This window comes from Thermobia domestica, chromosome 9 (genome assembly GCF_964235325.1).
Source record: "Thermobia domestica chromosome 9, izTheDome1.hap1.1, whole genome shotgun sequence".
NCBI lineage: Eukaryota > Metazoa > Arthropoda > Insecta > Zygentoma > Lepismatidae > Thermobia > Thermobia domestica.
The window spans coordinates 23,482,952-23,509,091 of NC_137462.1; the positions used below are offsets into that span (position 1 = coordinate 23,482,952).

General features: G+C 37.5%; 1 protein-coding gene across 2 annotated transcripts in view; it reads left to right on the forward strand.

Annotated features, from left to right (window-relative positions):
• Positions 1 to 18,920, forward strand: part of LOC145694464 (uncharacterized) — an 81,342-nt gene extending 62,422 nt beyond the window's left edge. For both annotated transcript variants that reach the window (XM_081770750.1, XM_081770751.1), the window contains one exon: positions 10,455 to 18,920. In XM_081770750.1, the coding sequence (XP_081626876.1) occupies positions 10,455 to 14,388 (3,934 nt within the window). In that variant the 3' untranslated portion in view covers positions 14,389 to 18,920. The remainder of the gene's footprint in view (positions 1 to 10,454) is intronic.
• The last annotated feature ends 7,220 nt before the right edge of the window (positions 18,921 to 26,140 follow it).

Genomic DNA, 26,140 nt, shown 5'->3' on the forward strand with positions numbered 1-26,140 from the left:
AGATTGAAGCAAAGGAAATATTAAAGTGCTCACATCCGAATTCGTTAAATCATTCTTTACAGTAAGCCTCCTTCAAGGTGACTTCATTCGTGCACAGCACTATGTAATTGAATAAGCCACACTGTTATATACTGTGTAATGTATGTTTCTTCTGCTACTCGCCAACCAAACTTCCCCAAATGTGCTCATTATTTATCCAATGTCAAGATTTTGTTGTATTTGTACAAAAGTCTAGCGCAGATTTGACAACATATAACACTAGGATTGTTAACAAAACTGTGTTGCTTTAAGAGAAACATTCCAGTGTATTGTTTCTGTAAAATAAATACATTCCGGGACTGTTTTCCTTCAATTTTCTCGTAGAACATAAAGAAAGGAGATGTGTCTAACGATAAAAATAATAACTAAATAAGGTTTCATAAGTGGTAGCAGTCGTTTTGTTGTAGTAATGGGAAAAACTTGTTTCCGTAGTTTTGATACCGACTCTCCTTCTCTCATACCTACAGATTTTAGCATCGCAGCCAAGAAAACAGAAGTTACATTTAAGATTCCTAGAGTTTCTTTGGTAATACATGACACTTTTATTAGTTTAAAGTAAAATCTCAGTTACGAAAAAAACTTTTCTCTACCACCAAGAATGCTTGTTTTCCAGTGTACGGTTTCAGACTACGTAATTACTGATACTACCTAGAAAGCACGGTGGCTCAGTGGTAGAGTGCGTACCTGTGGTGCATAGAGTCCCTGATTTGATCCTCTGCCAAGTTAATATGTGGTGGACAACATTGTGTCCGTGGGTTTTCTCGTGGTACTTTCGTTTTCTTGCACATTCTCATTCCACCAATTCTTCCATCATCATTCACGTGCCACATTCATTCGTCTTCCTTAATCGTGAGACGTTACGAATATTGGCTGGTACATGAAATGGAATTCCTTCCACATTGTATAAACTATATGTGAAATAATTTTTTCTATCTCGAGTCTTGCGGAAACGCTTCCTGATATGTGCTGATAAAGTTCACTCGAAAAAACAACAACGGGGTTTCCACCAAACTGGAGAACCTGAAAAATCAGTGAATTTATCTTCCTCGTAAAGTTCTGGAAAAGTTGGAAAATTTCATGAAAAACTGAAAAGGCTTGGAAAATCAGGGAATTTTTAAGTATGGATTTTTATTTCTGAGAACCGATTTCTCTTTTTGCTTTACCCGTCTAGTTGGTAGGGAATATTTTAGAAAATAAGTAAATTTGTTCTGCAAAACTTTTCTTCATACACACTATAATATGCATAAGAGGAACACACTAATCGGGAAAAATATAATTGCTTTTATACGTTATGTATATAGACCTGGAAATGTGTTAATCGTGACCTGGAAAACCTGAAAAAGTCATGGAATTCGTGTTCACCGAAGTGGGAACCCTGAACAAGCATTGAAATCTAATTTTTCAACTGCACAAATAAATAAATGGCTATACTTCACTCTTTTTCTAAGAAAATTAAATGTTCTTCTTTGTATTTTAAATTTTCATAAGATATGAAGATGACTCACGAACTAAAACTTCTTTGTCACATAAATAAGCGATAGATTAATTACACTTTAACCTTTCGTAGGGAAAATCCTGTAAAAGAAGAAAGAAAAAATCAAAATTTACATTTTACGGACTACGTGTTGCTCCTTAACTGAAACAGACTTTCTATACCACTTAGAAACTCGATTTTAATCTAAAAGGACGTTTAATTTATGAACTGTTTCTAGCAACAGGTTTTCTCTACAGGTTGGAATAAAGTGTAACTGATTGATTGTTTTCTCAGTGAAAACCTTAAATGTCTGTCAGTGCTTGTTGTTTTTCGATTGAACCGTAACAGCACATATACTGTACGATTAAATTTTTGGTTTCTGCATCACCCTTGATAGGAAGAGAAATTATTTCAAATATAGTTTATAAGGTATGGAAAAAATTCTAAACATGTTGCTTTTTGCAGCAGCGATCTTTCGTAATATGCCCGTAGAAACGAGTAGGTGCTCTGAAACAGTATGCAGGAATGTATTCCACCGACATTTGGTGGTACCGTAGGATTTTTGTTTTTTTAAGTAATGATTAAAAAAGTATGCATTCTATTGTATCGTTAATCCCATCGTACTGTTCGATTGTTCATTCTTGTAAAAATTGTATTTACTGTCAGTTGCTAGTAACCTTAATGTAAATGAACAGAATCAATATGATTGTATTTCCAGCGTATTTGTGCACATATATTATTGAAAACACTCTTTTAACGTGTGTCTGTGACTAGTCATCATTTAGTTTATGTAAATAATGATAATTGTTGTATGAATAAAGTATTATCAGTGGATGATTTGATGTTAATATTTTGAATTCCCGCCTGTTAAGAAGCATACTGGTTTTAATTATTCAATTTTTAGAGATAAATTAGCTTGATGTACTTTTATTTTTTTAATAGAGAAATTTAATCTCAACCCTTTACAGAAACTTAAAGAAAAAAAAAATATTTTGGCTGTGGTGTACATTCTGCAATAATTTGTAAGAGGATTGGAGAAGGGGTTGCTGATAACCTACATTAAGCATGAACATAGTTCCGGAAATTGGAACAAATTTTTCTTATGAAAATTATTAATATTTTATTCTTAGTACAACTGATACTTTATCCGTACACGTGATAGGCAAATTATAGGAAAGTTATAGGATAGGCAAATTATAGCTTTCACTAAAACGGAAGTGTAAATTAATTCAAAGTTTCCAAACTTCTTTCGTGTAATTTTCATCTGTGTGAACGAACACGCAAGTACGGATATTTAATGTGCAGTATAAGAAATTTGTAATGCCGATGGTTCAGGGACTGAGAAACAACCATCGAAATAGAACCATACGTGAAAACCAGCAATGACAACCCAAGAAATCCCAATTTATTGTAGTTTACAGGTCATCCCAGAAGAAGGGACTCCTCAAACCAACTCTTTTATATACAAGGTGAACCTGAAACGTGTATACAAACTCCAGGAGTGATTCATGACATCAAAAGAAGACAAAAAAGTCGTCTTGCATATTGTCAAAATTCCGCGTCGTATAAGAGTTGAAGGATTCGAGTTTCGATTCCAAGTTGACACGTCCCTGTTACTCGTACACGACGCGGAATTTGACAACATGCAATAGGATATTTTGTCCTCTTTTGATGTCACAAATCACCTTCCGGTGTTTGTGCACATCGTTCAGATTCACCCTTATATGTATGTATGTATGTATGTATATGTAATTAAAGCTAAAGGAGTTACTTAAATTTTGTTAGCCTGTAAGCATCCATATAGTCTTGTGCATAAAACAGATAAGACGTTTTCTCGTCAGGAAACTGCAGTATCTGTAGTATTCTGTGTTGATGTCGAGTTGACAAGAAACGTGTATGAAAGAAACCGCCAATAGTACAAAACTATTACTTGGTTGGACAGTGTTATCAGATAAGCACCCCGGACAAAAAATTAGTCACCCACGCTCGAGAGCAAGGATGCGTCGGCAAACAGGTACAGATGGCGTATTGGTCGAATCACGTGGCCAAATGTGCATACACTGCCTCGAGGCGATCATAGGGCATTACCGTGGAGTGACACAGAACCGTTCGAAGCGGTGTGTGCGGGGCAAGATGGGGAAGAGCGCGGACTTGACGGAGTGGCAAAAAGTGGCAATCGTGTTTGGCCGTGTCCATGGCCACATAGTCATAGAAGTTGCCGGATTTGTTGGTGTTTCGCGGCGGACTGTTCAACGTGTCTACAAGCAGTGCTGTAACACACGTGGCCATGAAACACGACGCTAGAACTAGTCGGAAAAAGATCCTCACAGATCGGGCCCGAAGACGGCTTCCCAGGCTTGTGAATCGAAATAACTTCCAAACCCGCCAGGAATTGCTGCAGTCCGTGAATGCAGGCCCAGTCCAACCTGTCAGCGAGAGAACATTGCGACGGGAACTGCATGCAATGAACATATGGAGTCGGGTACCTCGCAAAAGGCTCTTGCTCACATATGCACATAAGGTTGCTCGTCTGCAGTGGGCCAATAATCATCAAACATGGACAGTACCAGACTGGCACCGTGTCATATGGTCTGACGAATCACGATTTTGCCTGTAACGTTATTCGAATGACGCCTGGCGTCGTGTCCACATGAAGCATTTCACTCGCAGTGTGTGGAAGGTCACGTGCAGGCCGGGGATGAGTCTGTCATGTTCTGGGAGTGTTTTTCGTACTATGGGGTGGGCCCACTCATTGAGGTGTCCATGAACATGAACCAGCACGTTTATTTGAACAACCTGTACGAGCAGGTGTTGCCCTTCAGTCGCTTTCTTCGCGATGACTTTGCTACAGACACCCCCATTTTTCAAGACAACAACCGCAGGGTTCACAGAGCTGGACCCATATGTGACTGGTTTGAGGAAAACTCAGGTACCCTACCACACCTCGAATGGCCCGCAAAATCGCTGGACCTCAACCCAATTGAGAATTAGTGGGACCAGTTGGAACAGCGGGTGAAACGTCGAAATCAGCATCCCCGACGTTTGGTGGAATTGCGTGCTCTTATCCTCCGTGAGTGGGTTCAACTGGTTGTGACGGCCTTGCAGACCCTTGTGGACTCCCTTCCCGACCGCATCCAGGCGGTTATCCAGGCCAGGGCCAGCGCTACACGGTATTAACTTAAGTACCAAGGGGGGTGACTTTTTTGTCCGGGGAGCTTACATGCTTTATTTAATTCGTAGTCATGAGATAATTCTGGCCAGATAATGTGGGGTGAAGTATTTCATATTTAGTTTACATTATATGGACATGAGTATATTGAATCAGTAAATGAATGACCAGACAGCCCTACCAGTGAGTTGGAGCACGAGCTTAAAACCAATAAGTTGAGTCTAACTGAAGCACTGTATCATTATAGCTTGTCTGCAGATGATGTATACGAGGGCTGTCTAAAAAGTATCCGACCTTTGGCCGGAAAAATAGTTGCGAATACCTGACAGATTTGGGACCCTAATCCCCTTCACAGTAGGCCCCTTGTGCTTCCACACACAGCCCACCGATCCTTCCACTGCTGGAAACACCGCTGGAAGTCTTCTTTTGGAATGTTGTTCAGCTCCGTCGTCGTGTTCCGCATTATGTCTTCTCTACTCTCAAAACGGGATCCCTTCAGAGACGTCTTCAATTTTGGAAACAACCAGAAGTCATAAGGAGCCAGGTCTGGAGAGTAGGGAGGTTGACGAACGGTTGTAATTCCATGTTTGGCTAAGAACGTGTGAATCAATTGGGATGAATGTGCTGGGGCGTTGTCATGATGGACGTGCCAGTTCTTCGCTGTCCACATGTCTGGTCTTTTGCGCCGGACTGCGTCACGGAGTCGCCTGAGAACATCTTGATAGTACTCCTTTGTCACTGTTTGTCCTTCCGGTGCGTACTCGTGATGCACAATTCCACGGGCATCGAAGAAAACAGTCAGCAACACCTTGATTTTGCTTCGCACCTGCCGCGCTTTCTTCGGCCTTGGAGAATCGTGATGCTTCCATTGAGACGATTGTTGTTTTGTTTCTGGGTCGTACCCGTACACCCATGACTCATCTCCAGTTATCACGGAATTCAGATACCCAGGATCAGTGTTGGTGGTGTCCAGAAGGTCCTGTGCAACGTCAAAACGAGTGTCTTTTCGTTCCTGAGACAACAACTTGGATACAAATTTAGCAGCCACTCGTTTCATGTTCAAATCGTCACGCAAAATTGCATGTACAGAATCTTTACTCACTCCAACATCTTCTGCAATCTCCCGCACTGTCAAACGGCGATCTGCCATCACCAAATTTCGCACCCGCTCAACAACAGCTGCATTCCGAGCAGTTTGGGGCCTGCCGCTACGCTGCTCACTCTCGACTGATGTGCGGCCATCTTTGAATCGGTTGAACCATTGTTTAATTTGTGTTACACCCATCGCATCTTCTCCAAACACCTGCTGAATCTTACGAATTGTTTGGCTTTGAGAATCACCCAGCCTTTGACAGAATTTGATGCAGTATCTTTGCTCAATTCGTTCAGTCATCTTGCGAGAAACACTAAATCCGACGAACACTACCAACAGCACCTCACTTCGCGACCACCAGCTCACGACTGGCACACGCGAACGCGGTGAAAAAATTCAAGCATGCGCATTAAGGTTCCTCCTTCCACCGTGCACGGTGGCGCCGCCTGAGAATCACTACTTTGCGTGGAAAAAATTAAGGTCGGATACTTTTTAGACAGGCCTCGTATGAATACATTATTATACAAGAACATACATTTTTCTCCATGCTGGTCTAGTGGATGGCTCTTGTGCCTTTGGTTAGCATGTGATGTTAAACGAAAAAGAAAAGTAGTTTCATTAAAAAAAAAAAAAAAACATACATACATTTATATTCCAGTAACTATCAATTAAGTATAATTAATCCAAATAAAATTGCGCAAGAACGTCATACACATTGGGTTGCAGTAGCTAAGTGGTGGAATGCTCTCCTCGAGTGTTTCTGGTTCAATCCTATTTCTCTTCCATTGGGCTTTGAGGTTGACAAATACCGTATTCATGGGTTTTCTCGGAATTATCCCGTCTCCTTTCACTTCTTTATTTAGCCAGTATCATCTATCTCATTGCCGTCTCGTTTAGCCTCGGAACATACAGATGGTGATCAGAAAAATGGAAATACCTGATCGAAATTGCAACTTACCAGATTAATATGGTGTCGGGCCACCTTTCGCCTTCAGAACAGCCTTGATGCGACGTGGGATGGAAGCATAGAGGTCGTGAATGGTAGCAAGTGGAATTTTACACCATTCCTTGTGCAAGGAATCTGCCAGTTCTGTGAGAGAGGATGGAGGTGGAAATCGTCGCCGGAGTCGTGTTTCCAAGATGGACCACAGATGTTCAATTATGTTGAGATCTGGGGATTGGGCGGGCCAGGGGAGGTGTTGAACTTCATCCCGATGTTCCTCAAACCACGCTGCAACAACGCCAGCTGTGTGAATGGGTGCATTATCATCCTGGAAGATGGCGTCATTGTCTGGGAACAACATCCGGACCATAGGATGCAAGTGGTTTCCTAAAATTGCGACATAATCGTTGGCAGTGATTCATCCGCTAAGTGTGACCACAGGACCCAATGAAAACTATGATATGACGGCCCACAGCATCACCGAGCCGCCGCCATGTTTCACAGTTGGGCGGAGACACTGCAAATCATAAGCTTCTTTGGGCGTTCTCCACACATAAACACGGCCCGTGGTTGGGAATAGGGTGAAGGATGACTCATCCGACCATATCACACGTTTCCAGTCCTCAACGATCCAAGTTGCATGGTCGCGGCACCATTTGCGGCGTGCGAAAGCGTTATGGTCCCTGATGAGCGGTTTGGCCCGTGCAACGCGACCCCGTAAGTTCATGTCATGTAATTCGCGACAGACTGTGATTGTCGAAACAGTGTGGGGGAGGTGCTGATTGAGTTCCTCCGTCACTTGCTCCGCAGTGGCACGACGGTTCTGCGTGACAATGCGCTTTAATACCCGGCGTGACCTGTCACTTATGATTTTCTTCCGCCCACTGTTCCGCTTCCCCGATATGGTTTTCCCGTGTGTTGTGTAGGCCGTCACCACCTTCGACACTGTCCCACGCGACACACCTAACACAGTAGCCACTGCCGTCACACTCACTCCACAAACCGCGCACCAACAATTTGCCCTCTTTGAAAATCTGTGAGGTCTCCCATTTTACACTACCTCCGTCTACTGCAGCCACTGGACACTGCTGTTCCACTGCGCCTTACGTAGTATGGAGACCGACCTAACACACCACCACCAGCGGTCCGGCGCTGCGGGCGCCACGACACCACTGCCAACCCATACATTTGACGTGTTGGCAACTACAGGAGTTTCCATTTTTCTGATCACCATCTGTAGTCGTAGGACGTTAAACTAAAAAAAACGAACGTTATACATTTATTTGACACCCGGAAGTTCTTTTGTATTGTGTCTTCTATGGCTGGTCTCTGTTTTCTTCCCGTTCTCGAGTTTGTGGGGAGCAATATCTTGTCCATTTATATATACACAGTGGCTCAATAAAGAAGTCGGACATATACATGCTTACACATTCCAAGAGAGAATAAACATACCAAGAGTACGCTTCAGAGAACAAAAAAGTATATTTTAATTACTTTATATTATTTACTTATGAATAATAGAAACATCAATTACAAAACTCAATTTCATGACTATAAAAAAATACAAAAAGTGAAAACAGCCTAAATTCATGTCAACTCGGACACTTAATTTGTAGCACAAATTTAGAATGTTATTAGATATTTTAATATTTTGATGGAAATTCTTTATTTTCCACGATAGCTTTCAATCTTGTTGTGGGCGTGGATTTTACAAGTTTTTTGTAGAAGAAAGGATCGGCATTCAGTCTGAAGTTCTGATTCCAAGTCTTCCTTTGTTCTAATAGTATGATTTTTTAAACTGTTTTTCCAGGTGAGCCCATAAGTGCTCAGTAACATTAATATAAGGAAATTGCTGAGGTTTGTGCTTGGGATCGTTATCTTGGTAGTACTAGAAGTTCTCTTTTATTCCCAATGTGTTTCAGCACTTTGTACCTAATTTTGCTTCAAAATATTAAAATACTTTGTTTGGCCCATAATTCCATCGATTACACAAAGTTTGTAACGTTCACTGTTATTTTTTTATTTATTTCTTTGAACTCTTTGAGTAATTCGTTCCGTTTCTCGATAGAACAAGTTTACCTGGACCAGCAGCGAACATAGAGCTCCAAACCATTATCGAGTCATGTCTATATTTTCACAGTGGATCATAAATTACGCCCTCGGAGTTCTTCATTAGGTTTTCGCAAGATATAACATTGACCATCTGAACGGAACAAATTAAATTTGCTTTCCTCCGCGAATAACAGTGCTCCAACACGAAAAATCTTGATTTTTATAAGGTTTTTGCAAAACTGAATCTCTCTTGTCTATTGTGCTTACTCACGAACGGTTTTATACGGGCTTCTCTTCCATGTAAATTGCTTCTTGAAATGAATCTTATCGTTTCAGGACGCACATTTTTATTAAGATGTTCTGATACTTCTTTGGCCAGTTTGTCTTGGGATTTTTATTAAACTGTAGTACAGTACATCGCTCGTTTGAAAACCCTATAGGTCTACCACTTTTTGGTTTTATTTTCCACTGCTTTGTTGATTTAAAGCGTCTAATCATGTCAGGAACAGTGGCGTGTGACCTATTTACTATTTCCCCAATATCACAAACTGATTTTTCCTCTTTATAATATTTTAAAATAAGTTCTCTTACTGCTAAAGAAGTTTAACCACGTTGCCTGCCCAGGTACAAACAGTACGGCTTCAGCTCGTTTCACTTGGACACCTAAAATTGTCAAGTAGACACAATCTTGGAAATTCCCTTATTAAGCCCCAAAAGAACGAGAGTGCTGTCACTTGTCCGAGTTCTTTTTTGATATGGATTGTAGCTGTATTTTCACTTTTTGGTATTTTTTATAGTCATGAAATCGAGTTTTATTATTGCTGTTTCTATTTTCCATAAGTAAGTAATATAGACTATATACTCTCTGAAACATGCTCTTAGAATATTTATTATTTCTTGGTATGTATAAGTAGGTATAAGTCCGGCTTCTTTATTGAGTCACTGTGTATATATAATATATTAAAAGATCCAATATATTTCAATCAATTTTTTTTGTACGCCTTATATCTGGAGTACTACATATAGTGTATTCAAACCCAAACTATTTCTTAACTCAATAATGATGTGCTTATTCCGTAAAAAATACGAAAGCTCGATTTAGGGACAGTGATAGCCCCTGATCCAAAAACTAGTCATTGCCCAAGATCACAATCTTTTGATCTATTTTTTTTATCATTCCTAAAATTCTTAATTATTACTTTATTTTAATTTTTCTTCCACTGCCTTGATGTACAACAGTTTTTTTTGTAGTTCTCGTGCATTTGCCGCGTATCTTAGCTGTCAGAGCATATTTGGGGGACAGTAAGTTAAAGATTGTTTTACTTTTTCCCCTCTCTTTTGTGTGGCACATTCTGTAAATAGATATTTCTCTTTTAAGTTGTTATTTTAAAATTTTAATGTTTAAACCAATCCTGTTACTTTTATCGGGAATTTTTACAAATGAAGTGTCAGTAAACTGTCTTAGCGAAAGAACATATTACTAATCTCATTTTCTCTACGATAACTTTTTAGAAGGCAGTTTGGTGTTTAACATTTAGTTCGTGTTTTGAATATAAAGTAGTGATTTGAATAGTATGTCCCGAATTTCCTAAAGTGATTCACCTTAAGTTGAAGTTAAGAGATATTGTATGGATAAATGAAGAGGAAAAGTAAAACTACAGCTTAATGTTATTCTTTTTTTCAGATTAAGAAAAGCAAGAAAGTTTAAAGGCGGTAAGCGTCCTACTCTAAAATTGGAAGATGACTCTAAGAGTGAAAGTGGTGTAAAACAGAAAACAGTGCGAGGGAGAAACGAAAAGGTTACCTGCAGTGAAGTGGTAGTTGTAGGAGGACAACCTATTGAGATAATTGAACTTCCAGCGCCTGATTCCGAACCTCAGTCCGGTACTAAAGATAACAAGAATGATACCACTGTAGAAGACAAAAACAGAGAAGTTCCATATGTGACGCGACGTAGTACAATAGCAGTGGATACGCCATCTTTAAGGAGAGTTCAGCAAAAGAAATCGTTGGGTGAAGAGTTAAACAGAAAAGATAAATCAGAAGATTTATCTGTTCTTTCTCCTCGTAAACCGAGAACCAGAGCATCAGCCAGCAAAGAAAGGGAAGGTAAAGCTCCGGCCTTGATCGTTGAAGAACAAACCTGTCGAGAGCTCAGATCAAGAAAAGTAAAATTGAAGGAAGAACGTACGGAAGAAGTTGATTCTGTTGAGTCATGCGTCAGCGAAAGAGATGTTTCAGAATCACCTCAACAATTAAACGATGAAAACACATCCCAGGATATGAATATGGAAAACTATCCCAGCCAAGTAATGGCGGTTGTAGCTTCTTCCATTGACCAGCTCACGGGGACAACTGAAACCTCAAGAGAGCTAAGTAAAGAGAGTGAAAATCACACGGAAAACATAACATGTATTGATGAAATAAGAAGTATGCCTCTTTTATCTCCAAATGCAGATGAGATGAAAGCTATTGCACCAGAACCATCAGCAGAGTGTGAAACTAAACTATCTAAGAACAAAAAGAAACAGAATGAGGAAATCGAAGAAGACGGTAGTGAAGGGAAAGATACTTCGATTACGTCTACCGGAAGCTCATACGAAGTCGTTCTTGTAGATTCTAATGATATAGATTCATCTTCTGTGTCTCCTAAAGCCAGCCACAAGAAAGAGAATATAACGAAGCAGGAGAAAATGTCTTCTGATAAAAGTATTATAGTCCGTAATGTTAAAGATAAAAAGGCTGCGAATTACAAGAAAAATATCAACGCAGATGAGTCAGATATAACAGATTCTCACAGAAAGCGGGATGTAGAGGAGCATCCTCCTAAAATATCGAATCCTTCTTCTCTCCCAGTACTTCCTAAGATTTGCAAAGTTTCTGTTGAAAAACTCATTATAGACGGAACAGTTCAAGAACATAAAGTGAGCTCTACCGACGTCTTAAACGTTTCAGTTCAAAGTGTTTCATCACCCAGAACTTCTAGAAGAAGAGTAAGACGTGGGGAATCAAGTGAATTAAGTCCATGTCGTAATGAAGACCTTGCTTCTAAGGAACATGTTGCTAAGACAACTGATTCAGTAACTTATCCTGTTGAACCAAATGATGAGACATCACAGGTTGAAGTAATTAGTGAGAAAAAGACGTCTAACCAAAGCCGTAGTAGTGAAAGTAGTGACACACCTTTATTCTCATCCATTGCTGTTGAGGAAGTCCCTAGTGCGAGCGGAATAAAACGAGTCGGAAATGGTGGAAGTCAAGACGCAGTGGCAGGTGTATTATGTAACACTAGTCAAGCGAAGGAAAGTGCTTCCATAGAACCGAATGATGAAATTCGTACAAAACCTTCAACTGATTCTGTGGAGTCTAGTACAGTCTCTCGAAGAGAATCTCGGAAAAGAAAAGTTTTGAGAGAGAGTTTGAGCGAGGACAGTTTATGTGAGATTCAGAATAATAATACAAAAGAAGAGTGTCAGATACTAGATATCTCGTTAACTGCAGACGTGTTCAAGAAAAATGGCAAGAAAGACACTGAAAATATTGGTACGACAGAGCCAAGTGTTCGTGAGTTAATAAATGTTTTAGAAACTCCTTCGGTCCTTCGAAAACGTCGAAGAGGGAAAAGTTTAAATGAGAGTTTGAATGAAGATGACGTACGTCAAATTCAGGATATTTCGGAACAAGGAGCTCAGGTAACGAATGTACCAGTAACTACGGAACCATTGTCAAAGGAAGATGAAGTTGTAGTTATTGGAGAATCAGTTGTAAATACAACAGATACAGTGAGCCCACGTGTACGAACAAGGGTTCGAAGGAGAAGCGTTATAAAGAAGACCGTGAGCGAAAATAGTTTATGTGAGAGTCAGGGTAATACCATTGGAGAAGATAGTCAGATACAGAATTTATCGGCAACCACCGAGAAAGATACTACTGGTAAAGAATATGTTGAGATTTCTGAAATTGGATCTGCGGATGCGGAGATTCAGTTTATAGCAAGTACTGTAGAACCTTCTCCTTTGTCTGGAAGGAAAGGTCGAAAGAAGAAAGTTGTAAAAGAAAATTTGGGTGAAAGCATTTTATATGAGATTGAGAATATTATTTTGGAACAAGCCAAAATGACACCTGACGTTTCGGTAGCTAGAGATACATTCCCCGAAAAAGATAATATTAAACATACTGATTCAGTTATTACTGGAGAGTCCGTTGCTGGGACAGAACTTCAGGAACTTCCTGCAGCGCGTCGAGCAAGTGGTCGAAAGAGGAAATCACTGAAGGAGAATTTGAACGAAGATAGTTTGTGCGAGATTCAGGACAATATTGTGAAACAAGTCAGTGAGCTACCGGATATCTCAGTAACTACAGACACAGTGTTCGAGAAGGATAACACTGCGAAAGATACCGACATTGTTTTTATTGGAGAGTCAAGTATTGATGTACAAAGTGCAAATGAATCACCTAGTGTGGAACCTTCTCCCTTACCTCGAAAGAGAGGTCGGAAAAAGAAAGTTACAAAGGAAATGTTGAGCGAAAATGGTGTTCATGATAATGATGGGAAACAGGACAAAGAAGTATTGGATATCGTGGAAACTGAGGCTAGTGTCGTAAAGGAACCTAGTGATAAATTACAATCCATAGGTCGGAAAAAGAAAGTTACAAAGGAAATGTTGAGCGAAAATGGTGTTCATGATAATGATGGGAAACAGGACAAAGAAGTATTGGATATCGTGGAAACTGAGGCTAGTGTCGTCAAGGAACCTAGTGATAAATTACAATCCATGAGTGTGACTGATACTACGGAACCTCCTGGTACTCCATCTCGTAAAAGTAATCGGAAGAAAAAGGTTTCAGAGGGGGACATAAACAAGAACATTTCATGTGAGATTCAAGATATTGCGGAACAAGATAATCAGATACCAGATATTTCGGACCTTTCAAACTTATTATTTGAACAGCCCTGCCCTGAAGATTCCAAGACAGCTGATACTAGGCCCACTAGAAGTGAAATTAACTTAACGAGTGCTGAGGTAATCGAGATGGATTTGACTGTAAATAGTACGTTGAATGAATATGATATAAGGAATAACATAGAGAGTGATGAAGCAAGCCCACCGGGAAGTCCAGTAGATGCAATACCAGAACCTGAACAGCGTCGTGATATCTCCGATGCTCCGTTGTTTGAAGAAGATGGAGCGGTAAGTGATAATAGTGATGATTCTGACTCAGACGAAAAACAAGTGAAGTGTGTGTGGTGCGAACGCATGTTTTGGGGAACAGATGCCTTATTGAAACATCTAAAAACGTGCGGAGTCAGTGAGAAGGAGGCTGCTAAGCAAGCAGAGGAAGGGAAAAGTATAGATTTAGACATTACCTTGCCAACCTCAGATTCTACACATACTTTAGAAGAAGAAGTTATTTGTGCTACACCCATGAGATTTGATGACGTTTTGACTCCTGGGAGACTTTCTTTTGATCTGTTTGACACTAGTACATTGTTACCAGCTAAATCTACACTATCTGCTAAGAATGATGAGAAGTATAACAAATGTCCAGTTTGTAAAAAGACGTATTCGACGAGGTATTCGATGAATAAACATATGCAACGTCACAAAGATACATAGGTTGTAGAAAACATGAAGGCGCATGGAGATAGAACATTTGTAGCATCTTACCATACTATTAACTGCGTTGAGATTATAGTAGAAATCTAACATAATCATTGGCATCAACACTTCCGTTTAGATCTATGAATTCAGTTTGTAGTTTTCGTCTTTCTTTCTTTCTTTCTTTCTTTCTTTCTTGAATTGGCTTTTTAAAGATAGATATTCAGGTTCAGACATTATGAATTCCTGTAACTAAAATGTATTAGTCATTTATTTCCTCTTGTACAAGTTAATTGTTGATAATAGTTGGTCGTAATGTCGTAGATAAATCAGTGTTTGTTCAGAACCTCTTTATCTTAAAATGCAGTCTTTCATGTGAATGTTTTTCTTAACCTTGTGTTGTTATGCTGTCTTTATGTTATATTAATGGGCTTAAGCATTTTTTTTTTTTTTTTTGAAGGTACTGCATTGGATGTTGCGTTAATAGGTATTTTTCTATGAAATAGTTCGTATTTACAGTGGAGGTGTGCCATTTTTTTCCCAATGCTAGTCAGTTTTATTCAAAAATAAGAATTTTTCCTTTTTTTTTCATTTAATTGTTTGGTCGACAGGATAGAGCGCTTAATAAAAATTTGTGTTATGTCCAGTTGTTTTTCGAGTCATGATTTACGCGAATAACAGAGTTCGTTGTATTAAAAAAATCGTAATATTGACTGGGTGTATGCTATTGAGGGAAAAGGCAAATGGTTTCCTTAAATATGTGTTCGATATTCCCAGGAAACTAAAAAAAAAAAAAAAAAAAAAAAAATCTTCAACACTATTATTCATTCGTACATATCCACATTACTCACTTCAGACTTATGGATATATGTTGATAACACCTTCTCGTGAAGTAAGTTAGCTGTGAAACTCTCCAAATATATCTTTGCTGCACACGTTAATTCAGAGGATTGTCATAAGAGGCCCCATCACGGCGAAATTAAAATACCGCTAATTTTACAGCAATTATGTGATATCTTCAGATAGATAAAAGATAATCGAAAAGTTGAACAAGAGCTTACTGAACAATATTATTTTACATGAGATACCGTTATCACGACTTACTTATTTGCTTGTGATTTCTAGCCATTTAGAAAATTGGCATTTATTTTCGCGTCTATAAATGGCTGCAAACGGAAAGCTACTAGGTGACTCGTGATAACTGTACATGCAAAATAATATTGTCTATGGCGCTCTTCCACATTTCTATTATCTTTTATCGATTTGAAGATATCATATAATTACTGTAAAATTAGCGGTATTTTAATTACGCAGTGATTAGGCCTCGTAAAGTTTTTTTTCTTTATTCTTATATTACAAATTTTTTTTTCTCTCTCTCTCTCTGTGTGTGGAAAGCTAACTATTTCAACACTAATTTTTATTGATAATATTGGACACGTTTTATTTCAAGGTGCTTCTACAATGCTTGTTTTTAAAAATAGTTAAAACTGTTTATGCTTTCTTAATGCAAAATTATGGGCTTTAGATAATTCCAACCTGTTGTTTAGTTAAGTTAAAGAAGATCGTTATGTGGAACATTAATTGGGATTTATTTTTAAAGAGGAAGAAAATACTATACTGTTGAGGACCTGGGTGCAATAGTTCTCTAACCAACAAGAATTTAAATATGAGAAATAGGCTTAGAGTTACCCATTCTGAAACTTATTTTACAAAGCTTTTATTGGTAGCTAGTACAGCGAAACTTAACATGTATGGTGCACTGTAGATTTCTACTAAAAGTTGAGATTTATTTTGCATTTTTTTTTTTTTAATTTATGTTGTGGATCTATGAGATGTGAATATTCGTTAGTATCACACAGATCCACAATTACATAGTGCAAAGTTAGTTGAAGTTACGTGATATTTAACTTAGTACAGCTCACAAATGACGAGAAGAACCCTAAAACAGGGTTAGCGGGGAAAGATCAACGACACGGTCAAGTCCGTTTTCGGTTTTTGAGGTGTGGTCTATACTTAGATGTCGTCTGCTACTCTGGGTAAAGTTATATGTGTGCTATTCCGTGGTGTCATTTGAAACCCCCGTGCGAAAAGTGGGCGAGCCCATACCTACGTCACACTACTAGGGTTCTTCTCGTCATCTGTAAGCTGTACCTCTACAGTGTGTAGTTTTTCAATACTTAAAATGTATTGTACACTAGTTTTTTTTTTGTTTTTTTTATTAATACTTGCTTAAGTCTTTTCAATTTCATGAAAACAACTATATATATATTTCATTTTTTCTTGGCGATGTCTTGTTTTGAAATAGAATACTTTGTTTAATGTGTCTTATTCACTACCTCTTATTTTATTGGCAGCTAGTTAGTATGCACAATTTATAGTGCATTTTTCATTTGGTTTGTTCTTTATGTTTACGTTGTTGTTTCTTAAAGTACTATATTGGCTACTGTTTTTACTGTTTTTTTCTTATGTTTTTCGTGTGAGAAGAGCTTAATACATTTGTTAAATCAAACATATATATGGAAGATAATCAAAATTGTGGTGCGTAGTAAACCTTGAATGGTTTGTCATCCCAGTAGCCAAGTACCAGTTTAAAAAATTGTCTGTACAATTTATTAAAGTACATCCTTACTTGGTTTAAAATTAGCTTTCAGGTTTTGTTTATTTTTCGTTTTGTTCCTTTTTATAAGTTATGTGGTTTTTACATTTTCATCCATTTTTTTTGGTTACGAAGTTAACTGATGTACGGATTCTTTATGTTGATTTGTCACTATTTTTTATTATTACAATATTTTAATTAATTTGTTCGTCGTATTACATTCCTAATAGTATAGTAATAAGAAGTTGAACATTTTTGGAACTGTAGTGTTAACGAAGGTTCGCATATTATGTAGAAGACTTGTATGAATATGACTCAATACCCTCGTGTATAGGCAAGAAAATATACTTCAGTAGACTGAAGGAATTACTAGATCGCACCATATTACTTGTAATATTATTTTGAATTTACTGTATTAAAAATATATATATATATCTAGCAAACATAGCTGTTCACGTATGTAACGTTACACGGAAATATAACTATGTAAATTGGTAAATTAAATATTTGTGTAGAAGAATACATATATATATTTTAGTAACTTCTGCTTAGAAGTATGTCAGTTAATATATATTCAATTAATGCTGTAATGCTGCTGCATTTTCGTCATTTTTTTTTTTTTTAAAGCAAGTGTTTTACAGATGAGTATGAGCAAATTATTATTACTTTTTCCTCTTAAATTTAAATATACGAAGTTTTCAAAAGTTAATAATGGAAAAATAAAACTTGAATCTCTTTTAACAATAATTCAAACATTTTTATAATTAGCAAGTGAGTGCATCTTATGGTGCGTACTTTTAAGATACGATTAGTATAGTTGGGCTAGGATTTGTTCTGTAATTAAACATGAGAAACTGAAAACAACGAGTGTAAACTGGAAACTATACCAGGACGCATTTGCATATACTTGTAGAAAATTGTTCTCAAGAGCTAGAAACTTAAAAGTTCTTTTTGCATTTTTTTTTTTTTAAATAATGACAATATTGAACATATAAAAGTGTGTAAAAATAGGATAAACATTATTTCTTATTCAGAACAGGTGTATATGTACTTCATATAGTTTCTTAGTTTACATAGTTTCTATTGCCATGTTTTATATGCCTGTGTAAGTAAAAGTATGTAGGACACGGAAGGACCTAGAACGAATGTCAGTGATATGTAATTATTTCGTACTTTCACTTCGATATTCACTGTTGTACCTGAATTCTTAGCAAAAGTGCAGTGTATAAAAGTAATTGCTGCAACATTCTATAGAAGATGGTAAGAAACTATTTGAACAAACTTCGGGAGCTGATTCTCGACACTGAAATCTCCAAAACGTCCTCTGAAACTTCGGTCAGTGAGGGATAGTTTCAGCTATATAAGGTGCCGAAAGTGTGGGAAAGTGAACTTCAGAGGGCTGTAATTCAAAAACAACGCAACGTTGAATGTGTGGTTTAAAACATGGCACTCGAAGTCATACTTGCTCGATTGAAAAATGTATGTTTCTAACCTCTGCAACATGTGTGCGAGGGATTCCCGAAAGGAACATAGGGACGTTCGTTTGGGGAATCCCTCGTTTACATGTTGCGGAGGTTTGAAACACATTTTTCAACCGAGCAGGTATGACTTTGGGTGTCATGTTCTAAACTGCACTCCCTACGTTGCGTTGTTTTTGAATTACAGTCCTCTGAAGTTCATTTTCCCACGCTTTCGGCACCTTATATAGCCGAAACTATCCCTCAGTGACCAAAGTTCCAGAGGACTTTTTTTTTTTTTTTTTTTTCTGGTTTCGGTGTTGAGAATTAGCTCCCGAAGTTTGTTCAAATAGTTTCTTACCATCCAGTATATATTCAAAAGTGCAAAGTGTGTAAAAATAATTGGTGAAACATTATAAATATATTATTGTGTGATAGCTAGTTTTTTTTCCTACGTTACGTAAATTTAATGTGATTATGTAAAAAGGAAAAAATAACTCCAAGAAAACCAATGTAACTGTCATACAAGAAAATGTAAGCCTATATTGTCTTAGTCGTGTAAAGTGTCAGTAATTGTAAAAAAATGTGACTGTTTCACAAATAGGAAACAGATGGTGCTATTATTTTCTTGTTGTTTGTTGTGTATATCAACAAGAATTTCAATAAAATGTAAAATTAAGCACAGTTCGATTTGATTGCAATTACTTTTGTTTTACTTCAGTACTTGAGTTAAATTTATTTGAAGAAATAACATTGAGGTGAGTATAGCAGCAATGTGAAGACTACTATTACTAACTGAATGATTGACCCATCCTGTCGAAAATGGGAAAAATCTTTTATATCTTAGCACTTAGACCCCGGTGGCTCAGTTTTAGAGTTCACCTCTGCATGAGGTTCCTGGTTCAATCCCAGCTCGCGCCAAGTGAACATTGTGGCGGACAACATCGTGTGCGTAGGTTTTCTCGTGGTTCTCCCGTTTCCTCCCACTTTCATCATTCCACCAGTTCATTGATTTTTCATCATCGTCTCTTTTAGTCTAGCCGGCATGACTGTGGGACGTAAAACTCAGATTTATTTCGTTTTCTTGTAGGACTAAGTTGAAAGGTTGAAAAGTGAACATTTGGTTGTAATTTGAAAAGGTTCGAGGCTTAAAATCAAACCAAACATGGGCTCGAGGTTTCATTTTAAGTTTTCGCATTTAAATTAAAAGTTAAACAAAACACAGAGGCTGAATTTACTTTTAAGTTTTTGCTTACTTGTAATTTCCCCAATCGTGTGTTGATATTAATACAGGCACTTGAATCATTGCGGAAATTTACCTTTTGAGTTAAGCTAAGTTGGCATCACTACACTGGGTTAGAGTTCTAGTCTCTACACATTTCTTACAATAACAATCTGGTTAAAACACTTCACTAATGACAGTATATCACAGAAAGCTCCATGATACATACTAGTGATGTATGGTCTGCGCGTTGTTTACGATGTCTTTTTGTACGCGATAAAAATCTGTCTTCGCTCGTCTAATGCTCAAGGCATTACGCGAACCTACACTCGGTTCCACTACTTCCATTTTTTTCGCGTACTTCTTCAACTCAAATCTAAGGAAAAGAATCTTGCCATCGGTTCTCAGCGCGGAGAGACCTCAATTAGTCCTCTTTGCTTAGAAGTTGTTGTTGCAGCTTTCCACGATGATTTCTCCTGTATCTTATTAGTACTCTACTTTGCAGCACGTATTACATATTGTGCGGGTTGAATCTATAAGTAAGGAAATATCGAGGTTCAAAGCTTAATTTGAAACTAGGTGAAGCGTCTTACGTTTTGTATTAGTAATTTTGAAAGCAAAAATTAAAATCAATATAAAATGATTACTTCCGGATTATTCGTAAGACATTTTCATATGATGCTCTCTACCTTTGATTGAATAAAAGTTTTTTTTTTTTTTTTTTTTTTTTTTTTCACGTCTGCTTGGTTATTCTTCTTAGCTAATGTTTGACTTTTAACAATATGCTACAGTCGTTTTGGAAAGGCGTTGAAGATCATATATTGGAAGCGTTATAAATCAAGCCTAAGAATCCTTTGACCGTGGGTGTACGTATAGAGAATTTTTTAAAACCTATCTTTTTTTAGATCATGGCCTTATAAAAACATTTAAGTAGGGCTGAACATTTCATATCGCTGCACATGTTTAATACTAGTATATTTTTTAAAAAAATGTTTTGAGAAATCACTCATTTGAGTTCATTTTTGAGTACTGTTGGATGCATATTTAATACAAGGGTGAGTCCGAAAATAAGTTTTCCCTGTCATTGCAACTCTTGGGTGGGAGCGCCTTGCCCATCCGTCATGCAGTCCTGAGCTCGCACCCAGTGACTTCCATCTGTTTCCGGCTTTGAAGAAGACTCCCGGCGGCAGGCGCTTTGGAAGCAATGCTGAGGTCACAGAAGCTGTTCGACGCTTCTTCTGTATGCAGAGCCCTGAGTTTTTCCTGGAAGAGTTTTTTAAGTTTATATACCGGTATGACAAGTGTCTGAATGTATACGTGGTACTTATGTGGAAAAATAAAGGTACGTCTGATCTTGAATGTTACATGCTATTTTTGGTTTTGCATCCCCGACTCTGTCCACAGTCGCCTGGGGAAACATCTTTGGACTCCCCCTCGTATTTAAAAAAAAAAAAAAAAAAAAAATCACCTTGCATCCCCAGGACGTGAGAATCACAACCTATAGTTCCAAGACTTTTCTGTTCCTTTATCAGTGTAACTTCTACCATTACACCCCTACTAAAGGTTATAGGTTCCGTCCATTAATAATAATAATAAAAAAAAAAAAGCTTCAAACCCTTTGTAAAGAGGAAGAATGTTGTAGGAACAAGTAAAAGATAACGCTTCATATTCAGTGCTATAAATCAGGAAACAGGAGCACTTTCGAGACACACAGTCCTCATCTTCAGTTGACTTGAGTGAGGTGAAAGGATAAAAATCGTTATTCGAAGTAAACAAACCACTTCATGTCCGTGAAGAATGTGGCGAATGAACCTGTGTTAAACACTATGAAAACAGTAACTGTTCACTTTATTGTTCCTCTTTCTTTCCAAACGAAGGCACTACATAGTGAAAAGGTCGCTCAATATTGGATTAATATCCCGATTGTCCAGATTTAATCCTGAACTCAATCTGTGCTTATATTATTTGTGCTAATTACCGGACAAAGCGACATGAACAAACAAAAGTCATGAATAATCGAAAACGTTTGTTGATTTGCCGCAATAATGGTTTCTTCTTTCTCATCTCAACCATAGGTTGGTGAGCAACACGGAAATTTTAAAACTTTTCTCTCCCTTGGGAGAGCTGTTTTATACTTGGATAAGATCTCTTCTTCGTCCCTGCATCTAAATATTCTATCCTTAGTCTTCCTCTTATTGGTTTTCCTGCTGCCCTTCCATCTATCAACACGGTGATCAATCGAAGTGCCGAATAAGATAGCCAAGCATGCTGTTTTTTTTTCCTATTATCTTCATGATCTGTCGTCCTTCATTATCTTCCTTTGGTAAGTCTTCATTCCTTTTCCTTTCAGTCCATGATATGCGCAGCATTCTGCGCCAACACCACATTTCAATTCAGCTTTTCTCAATGTTCACGTCTCTGATCCGTAAAGCACCACACTCCATACCAGAATCTTAATAAATCGTGTTCGAACGTCCAGCGACATATTTCCTGATGCTAGTAGTTCTCTTTTCGTATTGAATGCTAGTTTAGACTGCGGTATTCTGGAACTTACGTCTTTTTCACTTCTTCCGTGCGAGGATATTAGACTTCCTAAATAGCAGAACGTCTCAACGTCTTTGATTTTCTCTCCCTCTAGCCATACGTTTGCCCTTTCCTGTCCTGCTCTTGTGCACTTTATTACTTTGGTTTTCTTATTTATCTTCATTTTGCATGTTTTTTCCAGTTGGTTGTTCAAGTTTGAAAGTGCTTCCCGCAAGTACTTTTCGTTCTCCGCTATCAAGTGTTATATCATCAGCAAACCTGGTTTAGCATAAGAAAATCACAAGCTTGTATACGTATATACATTACTGCATTGAAATTACGTTTACTAGACTTAGCTTTAGTGAGGTCTTCTAGTACAGTTCGTTTATCTGGTACTCTATTAATAATTGTTGTGTGAGCTCAGTTCACACGTATTCGAAATTTCTTGACCTTTCAATCTTTCGAACACTTTCACGGAAATAATAAGTGAGCTTCGTTTTATAGTGTTTAACTACAGTAGACTTGCAACTATGCGAATTCAATATTCAGACTTGGAGAAGTACATCTACAATTTCTGATTGCAATAGAGGAATAAGATCAAAGATAGAACCTGCTACTGGGAGGCTGAATCCATATCAAAAAACTGCTACTGGATGTCTCTTACTGTTTTCGCTCTGTTGAGGTTGATCTTGAAAGCGGAAATTCTTAAGGGTCTTCACTACAGCGAAATTAAACTGCCGCTAATTTTAGAGTTTTTCTGTAAAATCTTCAAAACAAATAAAAATATTCGAAAAGCAGAAACCTTGTAAACTAGACAATACGATTTTACATGTGAGACTGTTATCACAACTCATCTATCTGCTTTCGATTTGCAACTGTAGATAATTTTGCATTTTTTGCGGATTCTGTAAATAGCGACATACCAAAAGCAGATAGGTAAATTGTGGTAAAGGTATCACATGCAAAATCGTATTGTTTAGTTCACTACGTTTTTACTTTTCGAATATTTTTGTTTTGAAGATATTACAGAAAAACTTTAAAATTAGCGGTAGTGAAGACCCTTAAGAGCCTGACATACTAAAAATACAAAATTCACCATTTGTTTTGCTTGTTTTTTTATAAGTGAAAAGAGATAATGAAATGGAACTTAACCACAATCGTAGATAATGTTATTCAACAGAAAATGTGAATTTGAATAATTTCCAGTGTTGCTATCAATAGAAATTACAGTATTGCCAGAATAACAATTCCCCAAAAATCTAAATTAAGTCAGCGACTAGAGGAACGAACTCAACTGTATTTGATTACGTATCATGTGGTTTTGGTATAATGTGAGCTAGTTTTTAAATAACAATTTTAAGAACTGAATGTTAAAACTATTTTGTTTATTACAAACTAAATGCAAGTTATTTAAAAAGTAGTTCACGTGATTCTAAGACAACATGATAGTAATCAAATGCAGTTGAGTTCGTTCCTCTAGTCGCTGCCTTAACTTAGATTTTGGGCGAAATGTTATTCTGGCAACAGTGTAATTTCTATGGATGGCAACACTGGAAATTCTTCAAGTTCATATTTTCTGTTGTAGACAACATTATCTATTATTGTGGTAAGTAGCATTTCATTATCTCCTTTCACTTTATAAAAAACAAGCAAAAGAAAAAGGGTAAATTTTGTATTATTTTTAGTATGTCAGGCTCTTAATGATGTCTATCACTTCGGTTGCAATAGAGAGAAATAAAATGAGACTGAATCCGTATCTTATCGCAATCTATTTCCATTTTATTCATTACGCAATCTATTGAAACCCAAGTCTTGGAGAGTTCACCACTTTCCGTAGGCGAAACTGTACAGGACCGTTATTTCTAAAGAACGGAGTGTTCCAGATTCGTTTCCCTAACTGTGATATAAAACTTCGCAAAGTGTTAGGTCAGACTCTTACAGTTACTTTTCTTTTTGTTTCAGATGCTCAGCTTTGAGAATGGCCCTTACTAGAAATGTAAACAAGAAAATTAGCAGCAATGCATTAGAAGAAATTGTAGTAAAACCAGAAATTACAAATAACAGGGAAACTCAGCCAGATATTAGTGAAAATAAGGATAATTTCACAATTATTAGAGAAGTCAATAGTGATGGGAACAGCTATTTTGTGGCTCAAACAGAGCCACCTATAGAAGAGTTTCTGCTACCTGGTGATTACAATTTCAATTTAGATCAGGAAGTGTCGCGATTAAACAGTCCGCTTGAACAGAGTGGGAAAATAGTAAATAAAAACTCAGTAGTAAAGATGATGACACTACCGCCTGTGAATAAGTGTGAATTTATCTGTAAAACTTGTGGGAAAATACTTAGGAACAAACAATCGTTTCGCCGGCATAAAAGAATGCACACTGGTGTTAATGTGAAACGGTGTCCAATGTGTTCGAAAGCGTGTGCCACAAAGTACGATCTCGAGAAACATATGCGTACGCACACGGGCGAGAAACCCTACGTATGCACTGTATGTGGAATGTCCTTCTCTCAAAGCAGTAGTCTGTATACTCACCACAAGGTGCATGCAGTGTAACGAAATTTAAAATTCATCTGAAGCTGCTAGTTTGATTCATTTTTCTTTGTCTCTTAAAAGGAAACTAGGTGGAAAAAATAGTTAATGCAGGGTGGAACATTTTCGGTTATCCATTTTGAAAATAATATACTCGACCCTAGAGGCAATGCAACTCCAAATATTGTAACTGGCCAATTATAAAATTTTATTCTTATTGTACTTTTATGTCAAATTTAATATCATTTGTCAAGATGAACAAACAAGAAAAAGATTATTACACATAATTTCATGTTAGAAAATCCTTTGTAAAATGTTAAAAATTGTGGTACAATCTCGTCTGTGAATTTGTTCTATGTGCTGAAGATAGCTTTTAACTTACATAATGAACTTCCTCATTATGTAAATCCTGTTTGGACAGATTTCCATTATCTGAGAGAAATTCGGATTTGCACATGAACCCAGATTTCTGGGTCAGTCTTTCGAGCGCGTCATAACCACGGACACTTCAAATAACAACCCCAGCAAAAGTAATAGTATAAAATCTTAAAAGTTACTTCCAGGATAGTATGGTATGTAGCCGAATTTCTGCAATCGTACATTGCCTGCAATTGTACGTATGTCGCTCTGAGACTGGAATTATAATTTGACTTCAAACTCCGAATGTCTTCGTCAATATCTGTGAAAATTCGGAAGAGTAACAATTTATATCAAAGAGTAGTCATTTCTATGGGTTTTTACTAAGATCAAGTACTTGTGCTGAGATTGTGCTCTAAGTGACGTTATATAGAACATTCACACCGATTGGAAATCAACAGGCATGTGTGTAATTGAGATCTGTCAACAGCCATACATGTCGCACCACATAAACACTTCGTAGATAACCATATGACAACAAACAATCGGAATCATTGAACTTTCTACACATTGAGGCTTGTATATTTTATTCACACCTAGAATTATCATGTTTTAATTCGTGTCATGAAACTTTACTGTCAAGAATGTAATAGAAAGAGAGTGGGTATGTTTAGGTTACTAAAAACCTCACGAAACGCACCCTAAATAAGATTTCATGATAAAACAAAAGCACAACCACAATATATTTTTCTTTCTCGCTACCCTTGTCCATTCACTCACATGCCACATGGACTTTACTACTGGGCTTTGTATGCATTTGATATAGTTATTTTGAAACAATGGCAAATGGTTATTTTTCGAAGCTGAGAGTTGACTGCTCTGCGTGAACGAACGATGACGGAAAACTTGTGCAGACAGGTTTGACAAGTAACCTTGACTGTCAGTTGTCGTGGAACGTGGTCCGTGCAACAAGTTGTTGCAAGTGATTGACGCGTGACGTAGGTTAATAATTTCTGAATCTAGTTACAAAATTTTGATCGAACTGCTGTGGTTCCTCCACTGTTTCTTCCGTACAC